This window comes from Cervus elaphus, chromosome 21 (genome assembly GCF_910594005.1).
Source record: "Cervus elaphus chromosome 21, mCerEla1.1, whole genome shotgun sequence".
Taxonomy (NCBI): Eukaryota; Metazoa; Chordata; class Mammalia; order Artiodactyla; family Cervidae; genus Cervus; species Cervus elaphus.
The window spans coordinates 68,217,210-68,233,494 of NC_057835.1; the positions used below are offsets into that span (position 1 = coordinate 68,217,210).

Genomic DNA, 16,285 nt, shown 5'->3' on the forward strand with positions numbered 1-16,285 from the left:
GTTTTGTTATCAGCAAAATATGAATAAGCCCCAACTTCATAGATTTATTATGTGAAATATATAAAACATAAATGTAAAATAGTATTATCATTTGCTCATGGTAGATCTTTAATAAGGAAATTGGATTTTACATACTTGATTTTTTCAAGTGGTAACATTTTTTTCTATTAATTAAAAAATTTCATACCTCATTAAAAAATTCTAATAATATCAAAGTGTATAAATTAGAAAGTCAGATGCCTGCATATGTTCAGTTAAGACTATACTATATTGTGTGTTCCTCTACTTTCAATGAATAACTTAGAACAAAAAATTGGTGTCACTATATTTGATTTAATGTTCATAAATACATGCATAAAAGCCAGAGGTCTTCCAAAGCTTTATCCAGTATTTACTTCTGAAGTAGAAACAATGTTTTTAGTAAGTGGTGTAAAGAAATGCCCCCACTGGGATCTCTACCATATTTTGATTTTATGTGGGGGTGGGATTTGATTTGATTCTATGTGGGATTATTCTTTACACTAGGAAAACAGAATTTGGAAAGAATCAAGAAAGATAATGTCAGAAAAGTATGAAAAAGTGTTGTGCTTTGTAAATGATCAATAAAGTTGCTGGGTGAAGAGGGGCTTCCTAAAGCTGCAGACCCAGGATTTCTGGCCAGAAAGGACAAAAGTGCCCTCTCTCTTGTTCTTGCTAAGACCTGGGCAGCATTTCTTCCAAGTCTGCAACGACGTAAGAGACAACGGCCCAAACAGCGGCAGCAAGATTCATCTGCTTTGGATCCATGACGGTCATGGTGTCTCCATGGGAGTGATGGAAGGAGAAATATTTATACAGGTCATCAAGTAGACTGGCTCCTGGGGAGAAAAGAGGAAGAACTCTTAATGAAGTATTTTGACAGACGTTGCTGAATAGCTGTTTAGATACCACTGGCCCTCTTCCTTGCTCTTATTGGACAGGCTGTGATGGCAAAATAATGACATTCCCAGCCTCCCTTGCAGCAGGAAATGGCCGTATGGCATCGTTCTGACGACTGTGATATGAGTGGCAGGCATGGGAGAGTTCTAGGAAAGCCTTAACCTGGTTGACAAGAGTCAGGAAATGCTCTGTGCTGAATTAAAAGAGATGAGAAGACTAGCACTGCAGGGGGCAAAAAGCCTCCACACTAAAAATGGCAAGGTGGAAACACAGAAGGAGACTGGGTTTAGAAAATACGGCAAGCCCACTGAGTAAGCTCTACACTGCCTAATTCTGAACTTCTTGCTATGGGAAGGAAAATAAATTTTATTTGAAAAGCAAGTGATACAAATGTCCCCTCTATTTATAAAAGGACTATATATGTATTTTTTTTTTTTGTATCAGCAGAGTGCAAATTATGTACATTCCTGGATACAAAAGAAAGTCAGTACTCCTTTGCTCCAGATTTTTTTTCTCAAGGCATTCAGTCACTTCCCATGAAATTTCCCAGCAAGTCCCACCAACAGGAGTCTCCACCACCCTTAAGAACTTTCTTCTTACTCTAGTGAGGTCTTTTTCTAGTTTGGTCATGGATCAAACCTCAGGGAATGGTGGCTCAGCTGGTAAAGAATCTGCCTACAATGCGGGAGACCTGGGTTTGATCCCTGGGTTGGGAAGATCCCCTCGAGAAGGGTAAGGCTACCCACTCCAGTACTGTGGCCTGGAGAATTCCATGGACTGTATATCCATGGGGTCACAAAGAGTCCGACATGGCTGAGCGACTTTCACTTTCTCACTCTAGTGAGGCTTTCATCTAGCTTAGTTATGGATCAGAGCCTCAGGGAATCTTCATACCTCCTAGTCATCCTTCAGAACCTACTGGGCCCACTCTGTGGGTTCTTTTGCCTCAGGCCTAATTATTTATTTACTTACCATTTTATTAAGATATATACCATACATACATAAGATTGTAGATTATAAAGGGTGACAGTATAAAAGTTCACATATGCCCATGATTTAATGCAAGAAAGGCATCACCAGTACCTTTAAAACCCATTTTATGAGCTCCTTCTCACAACCCCATGGATCCTTCTTCTCTTCAGAGGGACCCACTATCCTGTTCTGCTTGTGTGTTAGCCACTCCTTGCTTTTCTTCATAGTTTTTCGAAATAAATATAATCAACACTCTCCAGGCTCTAAATGTAGGGGTGGAATTGTTGGGCTATAGAGCATGCGTATGTTTAATTTCATCATGTATATCCAAAATGTATTCCTTTTCGGTTTATCCTCCCATTGTTAGTATATGAGTCTTCCTCTCGCTTCACATCTTCTTTAGCACTCAGTATTAATTTAAGCTACTTTTTGCTGATGTAGTGGATGTGAAATATTATCGCATATGATTTTAATTTTTAAAATTATTAATGAGAATATGTTTTCATATATGTATTTTTTGTCATTTCTTTTCCATGAAATGCCTGTTCATTCCCCTTGCCTATTTTCAATCGATTTGCCTTTTCTTATTGATTTGCAGGAGTTCTTGGTATATTTTAGATACTAACCTTTTGTTGGTGGTTAGTTTATATAAATCATTTCCCAGCTTTTGACTCTTTTCATTCTGTTTAGCATGCATTTAGATGAATAAATGTTCTTACTCAACGCAGCTGAATTTATGCACACTTTCCTTTTGATTTTTACGTTTGTCTGTTGTTTAAGAAATCCTTCCTTAGCTTTATATCACAAAAATAGTTCCTAGGGTCCTAGTCTAAAACTTTTAAAGTTTTGTTTTTCATTTTTAAATTCTTCAACCACTTAGAACCAGAATTGATTTTGCTGTAGGGTAGGCTTCTATTTTTATTTTTCAGTGTTCCAGCAAAATTTGACGGGTCCATCCTTTTTCTCTACTGTTTATGTCTGCAGCATCTATAGGCAGTGCTCCTTTTCACTCCTGATACTGGTTATTGAAGTCTTCTCTCTCTTTTTGTTCACTAATCTTGCCAGCAGTTTGTAGGTTCTATTATTCTTAAAAATAAATAAATAAATAAATAAATAAAGAGATAATTTTGGGGGGATAATATTTTCTAATGCGTAGTAGTTTTCCTTCATTGATTTTCACTTATACTTATTTCCCTTCTTATTCTTTGTTTGGGTTGATTCACTTTTTTTTTTTCTTTTTTAAACTTTTTGAATTGAATGCTCAGTTTATTCCTTTGTACACTTTCCTTCTGGAGGCTCAGTGGTAAAGAACCCGCCTGCCAGTGAAGGAGATGCAGGTCTGATCCCAGGGTCAGGAAGATCCCCTGCAGAAGGAAATGGCAACCCATTTCAGTTGGGAAATTATTAATTGCCTGCAAAATCCCATGGATCGAGGAGCCTGGTAGGCTACAGTCCGTGGGGTCACAGAAGAGTTGGACACGGCTGAGCGACTAAACAAGACGACTTTCCTTACATAAGCAGCAAGGCTACAGGCTCCCCTCGCTACTGTTTCAGCTCTCTATATCCCATCAGATGTGATGAGTATTTTCATGATCACTTAGTTCTAAATATTTACTAATTCCTAGTTTGATTTTTTTCTTTGATGCACAAGTTAGAATGTGTTTTTTTAATTTTCAAAGGTACAGGGTTTCCTTTTTCATTATTGACTTCCAATGTAACTGTTAGAGAATGTGGGCTATGTGATACAAATTCTTCAAGTTTTGCTGAGATTTTTCTCCCTGGCATACTGGATGATCCATTTTATAAATGCCGCATGTGTCAAAAAGAGTGCTTTCAGTGTACTGGGTATGCAAGCATTAAAACAAGTTTGTTAACTGTATTCTTCAAATCTTTTAACACCTTATTGATTTATTGTCTTATCAATTTTGAGAGAAATGTGAGAAAATGACCTATGATTTTGGATCTCTTTTTTGTAATTCTTTTTTTTTTTTCTTTTTTGTGATTCTAACAATTTTTTTTTTAAAAATATATTTGAAGGTTATGCTTGTAGGAGCATACAAACTTGGAATCATATCTTTCTGGTATTAATAAACTGAACATCTTTATTAATATGTGGTCATCCTTGCCATTTGTAGTAATGCTTTTTGTCTTGAAGTCTAGTTTTCCTAGTATTTAACACAACCTCCTTTCCTTACCTCATTCTTCATGTGTCTTTTCCCATCAATTTATTTGCAGTCTGCCTCTGTCCTTATATTTTTAGGGAATTCTCTTATGAATAAAGTTCAATTTTAAAAACTAATCTAACAATCTTTGGGTTTTAACTGGAGGTTATAATTCATTAATATAGATTCTGATTATTGTTAAATTGGACTCATTTATACCATCTCAATTTTTGCTTTCTATTTGTTTATTTGCTTTCTGTTATTTTTTTTCCTTTTCTTTCTTGCTCTCCTTGTGTAGATTTTTTTTTTCCTCCTATTATTCCTCTGCCACCTCCCCAACTCTTCTTGTTTGGAAGTCACACACTTTATATCAGTTCTCTCACTGGAGATCTCAAATGATTGATCTCTCAATAGCTGACATATTTATATAAAGTTAATCAATAAAGGACACTAGGATCCTAAGTTTTGTCTCCTGTCCCAGATGCACTCACTTCTTTTTAAAATCCATGCTCTAGGCCAACAAGGATGGGCAAAGATACCCTCAGACAAAGGCTGTGGAGTTTTCTTACTTCTTACGAATTCTCACTTCATCATTTTTCACCTCTGAGGAATTCGCTTACTTTGCCTTACTAGGCCATGTATTATAGAAAGACAGTCATTGTTTTACCCAACAATTATCTTCTGAGGGGGCGGGGGTGGCTTGATGTGTCTAGGGGCTTCTGGTCTACCTCACTGCAGCGTTCTCTTCTCCCATTTCTCTACTCCTGGTCTGTGCAGTGGACAGTCTCATTGTTCCTGAGCCCTCTATTGCCTCAGAATGCTGTCCAGGGTTTCCTTCCACCAATCCAAGTTTTAAAAACTCTGTACCAAGGTTTTCCTGTACTTATCTTCCCAAACTCCTTGCTCTGGAGTAAGATAAGAATTTCTCTCTATTCATTCATATTTCACCCTGAGTTCAACTACGGTGCTATCAAACATAACACAAGCCACGGAAGCAAAGTAAATACACGAAAGAAAGCTCAGCTCTCAACTCTGACAATTAAAGATTCCAATACCTGTCAGCAAATACCCAAAACAGCGTGTATTAAGCTGATAACACCTATCGAACCCTTCACCTGTGTTGAGGAGGCTTCTTCCTGTTCAGTGATTTTTTCTTTCTAAACGAGTAAAACATGTTTTCTGTTTCTCAAATAGCTCTGAAAGGGTGGGGTCTCACCATTATCCAGCCTAATGATGTACAACCTTCAGTGGGTGGGCTGGAGCTGAGGTTCATAAGTGTCCAGAAGGTTCTGTCCAATTCAACTGGACAAATAATTGAGTTCCTACAACATTCTAGCAGTGGGCTAAGATATAAAGGTGAAAAAGACAGTCTCTGCTCTCAAAAGCTTATTCTGCAGTAGAGGCAGCAAAAATGTGCCCAGAAGTAATAGTAACACAACCAGAACGTACTGAATGCTGTGGGGAAAGGACAAAAAACAGTGGCTACTTCAAGTAGTTGAATGACCTTTTCTGAGCCCTATGTTAGGTCCCGTTGCTGTGTGCGCTCCATCCTTCTTCTATCGGAATCTTCACCATTCTTTCTTACAATTGCCTGTTTCACATTTGTTTTCTCCACTATATTGTAAGTTCCCTGAAGGCAAGGCCACTGTTTTGTTCTCTACTCTGTCACCAGTTGAAGCTGAAGCTCCAATACTTTGGCTACCTGATGTGAGCTGCAGACTCATTGGAAAAGACCCCATTGCTGGGAAAGAGTGAAGGCAAAAGGAGAAGGGGTCAGCAGAAGGTGAGATGGTTGGATGGCATCACGGACTCAATGGACATGAACTTGGGCAGACTTTGGGAGATAGTGAGGGACAGGGAGGCCTGGCGGGCTTCAATCCACGGGTTCACAAAGAGTTGGACACGACTTAGCAACTGAACAACCACAAAAAGCCTAAAATGCAACAGCAAATAGATGATGAATGTATATTTGCAAAGTGAATGAATGAAATCAGCAAATTTTATACGTGAACTGAGACTTGAGGGTGCTGTGTCAGAGCCGTTGTAGGAAACAGATGGGACACTCCAAGGAGAAAACTGGGAAATTTTAATGAAAGTATTATTTACAAAGAGTGGTCAGGGTTAAGTAAAACTCATAAGGGATGCTAAAGGAGCAGCAAGGAAGGTCATTACCACCTCTCAGCCTCAAAGGACACAGAAGAAAGTAGCGATAGCTACAGATCTATCTGCTGGAGAGGGTCACCAGAGGAGCTGTGCTTGTCTATAGAAGCCAGAGAATCAGTCCCCGCTGGTGCCTCTCATATCCAACTGGGCTCCCTTGGCCAAATCCAATCATAAGCCAGAGGGTAGTCCGTAAGAGTTAGCCTCTCAGGGCACAGTATAGGGCAGAGAAAGGCGAGGATTGATATGAAGTAGTAAAAGAGAGTATCTAGCACAAGTACTTAGGATGTCAACAGACAGAGATATTCTAGGTGAACAGAACATGTGAGCATTCCAGTTTGGGTGATGTGGGCTAATTTCAGGCAGATAAAGTTGGCAACTGATTTATCCATGAAAAGTCCTAAAGAAGGCTGAAAATAGACTGAATGTAGTCCTTAAATGGGGAGTCACTGGGGGGGGGCCAATGGGCAAGAAGATGGGGAGACTGGAGCTGCACCTTAGGGAGATATCCCAGAAAAATGTGGAGCTGGAACTGTGTAAATGACTGTGGTGGTGAGGAAACGGCTGAGGAGAAGGTACAGTTTGGGGGACAAGTGACAAAGAATAGGGTCAGACGATGATATCCACACCCCCAAACAGTGAAAAGGGCAGCAGTCTGTTTTTAAACTAGAAGACAACTTATGCCATGAACTCACAGCACAACCCAGGAGAGACAAATCGGTGTGTTTACTCTGGTAGGAAAAAGAAGCAGTTTAACAGAAATCACGACATTTTGGATCTAGTTAAAGCTGGTGAGAAGCACATGCTCTCTGGATGCCAGTTAGCATGGGGTGGATGTCTTATTCATGGACGTGTTAAGGATGGCATCAAGGATTTCAAAGAATGGAAGTCACTGAAGCTAGATAGAAGGTCAATCAGAGCTGTGAACCTGCAGAAACAGGAAAGGACATTTAATTCCAACAGACAGAGTATGGCTTGCTCAGGGCTGGTTTGCTCCCATTTAGTTTCCTAAAGACTTGTCATGGTGGCTGACAGACTGAGGCTCCAAATTCCTTATTGAAAAAATAGAAGCAAGAAATATTTGTGCATGCCCTCTTCAAGGCCTCTGAAATTCCCTTTCTGTCTCAGACTGAAAGAAACTGACTGCCAGATGGCTGGGAACTTGGCTGCCTCCCTTTAGAACTGGTGACTTAAGGAAAGCATTTCCTCAGAGACCATCGAAGTTCCCATGAACATTTTACAAAACTGAAACAGTTCCAGAAGATCTGGTACCACCAATGAGAACGCTGATAACCACAGGAGATATGAGAGCCGGCCTGCTGGCAGCCTTGCAGCTTTGTCTCTGCGGATCCAAGGAGACGTTTCATCAGTGACAGCCACTGATCGGAAAGACCAGCACGGAGGGACAGCCTGCATTTTAATTCCTGAGAGCACTTGACGATGCGGGTGGGCTGGTGGGGGAGATATCAACTATCCTTAGGGATAAATGGCAGTGTCTTTGACAGGTATGTGAGTTCTGAACAGGGAATCATCAAATGATTCTTTTTTTAATAATTAAATTTATTTTTAACTGAAGGATAATTGAAACAATGGAAACAGTGACAGACTTTGTTTTCTTGGGCTCCAAAATCACTGTAGACAGTGACTGCAGCCATGAAATTGAAAGATGCTTGCTCCTTGGAAGAAAATCTGTGATAAGCCTAGACAGCATATTAAAAAGCAGAGACATTACTGTGCCAACAAAGGTCCATCTAGTCAAAGCTATGGCTTTTCCTGTAGTCATGTATGGATGTGAGAGTTGGACCATAAAGAAGGCTGAGCGCTGAAGAATTGATGCTTTCTAACTGTGGTGTTGGAGAAGACTCTTGAGAGTCCCTTGAACTGCAAGGACATCTAACCAGTCAATCCCAAAGGAAACCAGTCCTGAATATTCACTGGAAGGACTGATGCTGAAGCTGCAGCTTCAATACGTTGGCCACCTGATGCAAGGAGCCGACTCATTGGAAAAGACTCTAATGCTGGGAAAGATTGAAGGCAGGAGGAGAAAGGGATGACAGAGGAGAAGATGGTTGGATGGCATCACCGACTCAATGGACATGAGTTTGAGCAAACTCTGGGAGATGGTGATGGACAGGGAAGCTTGTGTGCTGCAGTCCATGGGGTCACAAAGAGTTGGACACGACTGAACGACTGAACAAACAATTGTGCTGGTTTCTGCCAAACATCAACATGAATCAGCCATCGGTACACCTATGTCCCCTCCCTCTTGAACCTCCCTCCCACTGCCCTCCCCACCCCACCCCCTTAGGTTGTTGCAGAGCCCCGCTTTGAATTCCCCGAGTCACACGGCAAATTCACATTGGCTATCTATTTTACATATGGTAATATATATGTTTCCATTTTACTCTCTCCATATATCCTACCCTCTTCTTCCTCCCCCGGCCCCATGTCCATACGTCTATTCTCTATGTCTTTGTCTCCATTGCTTCCCTCCAAATAGGTTCATCAGTACCACCTTTCTAGATTCCATATACTATGAGTTAATATACAGTATTTGTTTTTCTCTTTCTGACTTAGTTCACTCTGTGTAGGTTCACCCACTTCATTAGAACTGACTCAAATGCAAACATCCACTTCATTGGAACTGACTCAAGGCTCTAGGTTCATCCACTTCACTAGAACTGACTCAAGTGCATTCCTTTTTATGTCTGAGTAATATTCCATCATATATGACTTTTAGAAGTAGAGAGCTGGTAGGAAGGAGCCTGCTCTGAAGGCCAACATTCATCCCTTGGAAATAAACTACAGCAGGCTCAGGGCAGTTCACCATTAGGAAGTTAGTTCTAATGGAAGTGTGGAATTTAAGGATGTGAAGATATGTCCTTGAGCTTGTCAGTCAAGGAACTGGACCTAGACAGGGAGATACAGCTGAGAGAACATAGGGGTTAGTGTCAGATATGACTGGGTTTGAATTCAAATTTGGGTGAATTCAGGCAAATCACGCAAGGCGACCCAGCCTGTTTTCCCCACTCATGAATGAATCAGGGCTGATGATACCCAAGTTCAAGATGCTGGTGAGGATGACTAGGCATTCAGTTAATACTTTGTTATAGGCATTATGTGTCACCAAGGTTGACACAACCTATCCACAACAGCATGACCAATTAAATACAACTTGAAGGATTTAAATTTCTCATTTAATAAATCAAGGTTCTGATGATTTTTAAAAAATTTTTATTTACTTAGTTTTGGCTGCACCGGGTCGTTGTTGCTGTGTGGGCTTTTCTCCAGTTGCGGCAAAGCGGGGTTGGGGGAGGTGCTCCTCTCTAGTGATGTGCGGCCTCCTCGTGTGGTGGCTTCTCTCGTTGCAGAGCACGGGCTCTAGGGTTCACAGGCTTCGTAATGTTGGCTCCTGGACTCTGGAGCACAGACTCAACAGTCGTGGCTCATGGGCTTAGGTGCTTTGGGGCATGTGGGATCTTCCCGGTCCAGGAATCAAACCCGTGTCTCCTGCATTGGCAGGAGGAGTCTATCAACAGAGCCACCAGGGAAGCCTGATGATTGGTCTTCAAGATGAACCAGCTGGGCTGTGAGGTCTCTTCTATGTGACCCTGCCTTGACCCGGGTTTGGATTATTTTCCCTTCTCCTCCGGCTCTCCCCACTTCTCTCTCCTCTCTGAATCCCTTTCTGTAAACATTCATCTCACAAAATATTTTCCAGCTGTGTGACTGGGTGAAGATGGTCCAGTGAATATTGTAGGAAATACCTAACCTGCCCCTCATTGCTCACAGCAGATTCCAGTCTTCACAGAGCAATCCCATTAATGACCGTGGTCCGGGCAGGATTTGGAACAAGATTAAATGAATACCTGCTAATTTCTGAAGAGAAGGGTGGTAAATACACAAAGATTCTCATGGCCCCCTCTTATCGTAGGTTGACTCATTCATATGTAATCAGTGGGTTTTCATGTACACAAATTAAGCAATTCATGTTATGAGAAGTTTTTGAAAGACATTTGAAAGCTTTCAGAGTTTCAATTCAAGTCTGTTATTTCCGGGCATACATTGACTGCAGCAATGTTTCACGAAGCATGCACTCACAGGCAAGCAGCTGCGGAAAATCCATTTCTCCTTTATAAACAGATCTTGAACAGTCTGGGATATGCAATTTAATTACAGTGTAATGTATTACAGACATTTCCTGATCATAATAATTATGGGGTTAGAGAAGAATGTTATGGCCTTAACTTATTCCCTGCAAGAAAACTTAGTCTCTTGTATAAAATACAAAATTACATTTAAAGTTTAATTAAAGTTATTTCAGCAACATTATCAGATGAAGAAACATTATTACCAAAACAATTAGAAAATCAATTTGTGAAATTTGCAGACATTTAATCTCTCTTTTCAAAAGGGGCAGTTTTATCCTTACTATATTGAATTTCATTGAAAATTGGAGTGAGATGCAGGTAATTAATAGCTTCCTAACCCCTAGCACTCCAGAAGAGAAGCAACTTATAAGAGAAAAGAACAGTAAAACAAAGGAAAGGAAAGGACACGAAGGAGAGGAACTGGAAAAACATCTCAGATCAAAACTCCATGAAAAGGATTATAATTTTACTTTCTAAATTCTCACCCAGGAATTTCCAAGCATGTGCTAAAAAGTTTCAAGAGTCACTAAGACCTTCCTCCTTCCATCTCTTTGGAAAACGTGGATTGGTGGCTGGGGTAGTTTTGAGCACAGATCAAAGGGCAACACCCACATACCTGGGGGACCTCCAGTTCTCAGGTATCTGAGCTCTGTGATAACGGTTCGTCTTCCCACAAAGCTGAAGGAGCTGTATGGGGGTAATAAGACTAATTAATTACTAATCACTGCTACAGGAAGACAGCACTGCAGGCTCTCTAAACCTGTAGGAATGACAGGAACAATACTGTCTCTTAAGGACTTCCAGTGTTCCTAGGGCTTTTTGGAGATTATTTCATTTAATTTTCCAAGTGACCCCATGAGGGAATGACCATCATGCCTCATTGACATATGGAAAATTGATTTAAATAACTGGAGTCACATGGTAGTAAGTGATAGAGATGGGATTCAAATCCAGGTGTCTCTGACCTGAAAACTCTGCTCCTGACCAGCTTTCTGCACCTTCTCTCCCTGCCCTATCCCAGGACACCTGTAGAGGTTTTTATTTTCCCTGGTGGAGAACCGTGTGTGTGTGGTTTGCTCCACCCTCAGCACTAGTCCCCCATCCCTATTTTGCTTCATGACAAGAAGACGGAAATTCAAGCTGGAGGTATCTTGGGCCATGAACTGGAGTCAAGACTCAATCACGTTCTGACAGTGGGCACAGGCAGCCTGGGACTACTCACCAGACGACGGACGGCAGAGCCCCTCCCGACACCAAGTTCTCTGTTCCCGCAGGACCTGCCAGTCCCCCAGGGAGCTAAAAACCGTCCCATCTAAAACCTACTCCTCCCCCCGATCATTCATTATCCCCTTACCCTGCTTCTTTCCCCTCGCTTTTCATAGCAATTTCTACTACCTAAGTCTATGTTAGTCTTAAAATGATTTCATTATTTGCTGCCTGATTTTCCCATTAGAAAGTAAGAGCAAGGGCTTTGTCTTTTTCACCCTAATCCCCGATGCCTGGCAGGTAGTAAGTGCTCGGTAACTGTTTGTTGGATCACTGAATGGATAAATGAATGAATTATTAAACATCTAACGGGGCAAAAGTAGACAGATATACTGACTGCATTCTCTGACTCTGTAGCAATTTTGCTAAGTAAATCCTATTTTCTGGGGATTCTCCTCTCACTTGCTGCTTTGGTGAAAGACAAGAAGATTCTTGTTCCCCTCAAAACATGGGATATTTCACGTATAAGCTGAGATCTAAACACTCTATTCTGTGCTACTCAATATGTTCCTTTACTTTTTACCACTGTTATGGAAATTAACCACAATCTGAAAATAAAGCAAAAAGGTGGGTAGCATATACTTCCAGTGTTATTCAGGGGCAAAGTCCACGCGAAGATTATCTAGGATGATGTACTTAGTTTGACTCGTTGCTTACTACTGATTAAAGGTCCCAGACTTAGTGATGTTTTATGTTAACTCATAGATATTTAGTCTAATACAGATGAAAATTATTTCTGTCCCATAGAACAGTTCGTTTCAAAGGTTACAGTTTATTGGCCTCTAAAACATTAACCAGTTAACCAGTTTTTATCTAACTTGGCAATCTTAGGTTGCTGCTGCTAAGTCAGTTCAGTCGTGTCTGACTCTACGCAACCCCATAGACAGCATCCCACCAGGCTCCCCCGTCCCTGGGATTCTCCAGGCAAGAACACGGGAGTGGGTTGCCATTTCCTTCTCCAATGCATGAAAGTGAAAAGTGAAAGGGAAGTCACTCAGTCGTGTCTGACTTAGCGACCCCATGGCCTGCAGCCCACCAGGCTCCTCTGTCCATGGGATTTTCCAGGCAAGAGTACTGGAGTGGGGTGCCATTGCCTTCTCCAAATCTTAGGTTAATATTTATTAAATCACACACACTCAGTTTCTCAAATGCTCTTTGAATTAGTGTGAATCTTACTGATTCTCATATTAATGAATGAATTGAATAAAATCTTTGACATGACATGCGTTCATGTTTCATTTGCATGTGAATCATGATTTTACCTTTTAGAAAGTTATAATTTAATACCACCCATCTACAACCTTAAACCATAAAGGAATAATCACATTCATGTTTCTTCTCCAAAGTTCAGTGACTCATGGATCCCGTCTATGATTTTATCCATGATTACTCTAAGAGCACTGGGCAAAGTGGTCACCAACACAAGGGCTGGTCTTCTGCCTTCTCCCTGTATGGTCCCCAGTTATGAGGAGTGTTGGGCGGAAAAGAAAAACAAATTTTATACACAGACACACACATATTAATGTAAATATATGTGTATATATCTATACGTGTATCTCTCTAGAAAAACATACGTGTGTGTGTGTATAAAATTGGACTTGTCTTCAGCATCTACCACCCACCTCTTAATATTCTAATTTCCCTCCTGACTTGCCTTGCACCTTCCCCATGAGTCATGATTTTGCCATTCAGAAAATTATAATTTAATACCACTTGCCTAGAAACCTTAAAAGTACAACCACATTCATACATGATTGGTTCCTTATATTGGAGTTTGTAATTTTATATGTGTGCATGTGTAGTCATAGCTTCCATATGTAGCTATGAAGAACATCTATACCACTCTCTCCATCTACCTTGTTTTGCAACTCAAACCAATATTGACACCTCTTCTGAGAGGTGTAATTTTGAATCTTACTCATGTTTACATGCCAGTCCTAATTTATTAATCCCCCTTTGTCCATATAGAAATGATTGCCCATTCTTCTTTCATGGCCTGATGTCAAGAAAGCTCCCACCTATCTGAGTCAGTGGGACTCTTGTAAATGCCTTTCTGCAGTTCTCCCACACCTGGGAATGATGCTCCTAAGAAAACATCAGTAAAAACTGATGTACTCTGCCTCTGACAGAGTACACTGTGAGAACATTCAACACACACAGGTTTTCAGATTTGGAAAGACTCTAAAAATTGGTGCCACGGTGGAGGTTATAATGAAAGTCTTAAAATCATCATGGTGTTCTACAATGGAAAGTGTGTTCAAATGGAAAGACTTTGATTTTTCGATACAGATATTTAAAGGTTACAAAGCTGCATGTGCAGTGGAAGACCACTGTTAGAAGATGTAAGCCTTTGTTTCTGATTGCCACCTCCATTCTGTTGGCAAGTAGACACAAAGGAATGAGAGAAGCTGGGAGTATTGCATGGACATGTACTAGACCCACTTCCTGTACTGAATATGAATGATTCTGGAAGGCTGGCTGGCAGGGGTATTGCAGGAATGCCTGGGGGACATGGGGCAGCTGGAGAGAGCCATTGTAAATGACTACCATCTTGGAGGGCAACAGGTCAATAGGAAGATGTCCATTCATGAGAGAGGCTGCAAGGGAGACTCTACGAACCTCTGATAAGTGATACTCACTGCCACGTGGCCAGGTTGGCGGATCTGCAAAATTAACTTAAAAAAAAAAAAAAGGTTTGCTATTAATATTAAAAAACTTCCCTATAGTCTATCGGGAAAAAGGTCATAGTTTTCATAAAAGGAAGAGTTGTATTGTTTTTACAATTTTTAAAAAGGTTTTTAAAAACTTACAAAAAAGGAGAAAGGGGGTATTTTACCCATTCAAAGAAACTTTGATAAACTATGCTGACAATCAAAAAGTCACACTTGCCATGGGACTGCAGGGACTGTTTTGCCGCGCACAGGGGTCCAGCTGGCTATGGGATGAGGGACAGAAGCAGCTGGGTATTTCTCACTGCTGAAGGCAGCCACCTGAGGACTGGCATCACTACTGGGAACTGGAATCAGTTTTGAGAACCCACGCTAGCACTTCCAGTCGCATTGTGGATCTCCATTTCCCTCTCCTGCCTGCCCTCACCCAGGCTAAAACTGTCCCTTTAAAGGGATCTAACTAAATTCAGAGCTGATCAAGCCATATTGGGTTACAAAGAGTTATGACATTATTTTAGAGTATGCACTCCAAATTTTAGGGGTCATGGCAAGGTGGGCAGCCAAGTCCTCCACAAAATGGCTTTGGGGGCTATTGTCAGCAGTAGAATTCTGGGCTAGAGGGACCAAGAGTCTGTACCAAGATGGACTTTTTAATTTTTTGATATCATAGGGTGAAGCTCATGGGAAGTTGTACAACAGAAAATAGGGAATATACAGAAGAAAGGTTTACTACTAAAAAAAATCCCATCTGAAAAGATGGCAGCATTAAAAACAATAAAAAGTAACCCTAAATGTGGTGCTAGAGAAGACTCCTGAAAGTCCCTTGGACAGCAAAGAGATCAAACCAGTCAATCTTAAGGGAAATCAATCTTGAATACTCGTTGGAGGGACTGATGCTGAAGCTGAAACTGTAGTATTTTGGTCACCTGATGCAAACAGCTGACTCATTGGAAAAGTCCCTGATGCTGGGAAAGATTGAGGGCAGAAGGAGAAGAGGGTGTCAAAGGATGAGATGGCTGGATGGCATCACCAATGAAATGGACATAAACTTGGGCAAACTTTGAGAGATGGTTAAGGGACAGAGAGGCCTGGCGTGCTGCAGTCCACGGGGTCACAAAGAGTAGGACATGACTGGGCGACTGAACAACAACACTAGCGAATAATATGCAATCAAAATCCAGAAAAATGAGAATGGTACCTTGTGAATCAATTTACAGGCAGCTCAGGCCAATGAAGAAAATTGATCTGGGAGGGAGCACCTCTAGACTCCTTTCGATTCTTTATTGTTTGTTTATACGTCAGGTAGCATGGATTTATCCAAAATAAGTACGTCCACACTTTTGTGTAAGTCAATTGGTTTCAAAAAGATCACAAACCACTTGAATAAAGCTGCAAAATACAGTCAAATTTTCTCCACCCCCAGCTTCTGGGGAAAGAACTACAAGGAAAATAGAAACATGGTGAATAGTCCTGCCTCAAACCATAAGCCTTGAAGATGAAGCAAGTAAACTTAGAAGTTGACACTGGTGAAAAATTTGGTGACTATCGGCTCAGTTATTCTAATACACTCTTTCATTTACACCAATAGCCAGTTTCTTTCTTGGTCACCTGGCTGGCTCCCACTTGGCAGTTAAATGCAGCCCCATTAATTGACTATCTGCTTAAGGGATGCCATTTTTTAAAAACACAAAACCTTTTAAAGTACAACCTTCTAAAAATCATTATGCAGTGAGGGGAAAAATTAGCTAAACATCAAAAGCTTTGTGGATTCCTAAACAAAGGAAACAAATGTATAAGAAGGAGACTGGGAAATGAATATGCTTTTAATGCAAACACGTTTCACTTAAAGTAAAGCATCAATTCAAGGGATGCCCATTAAACGCCAATGCTCATGAAAAGATCCTGGCCCATAGTAATCAATTTATAGGGAATCTACAAGGCTGAGATGTAAATTTAACATTTAAATGTAGCTGAATTCCCAATGCTA

General features: G+C 40.8%; 1 protein-coding gene across 6 annotated transcripts in view; it reads right to left on the bottom strand.

Annotated features, from left to right (window-relative positions):
* Positions 1 to 317: 317 nt before the first annotated feature.
* The window catches only part of CPQ (carboxypeptidase Q), a 529,074-nt gene continuing 513,106 nt past the window's right edge, over positions 318 to 16,285 (bottom strand). For 5 of the 6 annotated variants that reach the window (XM_043879137.1, XM_043879138.1, XM_043879135.1 and 2 more), the window contains one exon: positions 318 to 857. In XM_043879137.1, coding sequence (XP_043735072.1) covers positions 694 to 857 — 164 coding nt within the window. In that variant the 3' untranslated portion in view covers positions 318 to 693. Of the gene's footprint in view, positions 858 to 10,979; positions 11,051 to 16,285 lie in introns of all 6 variants that reach the window. The other variant, XM_043879139.1, reaches the window with a different exon arrangement.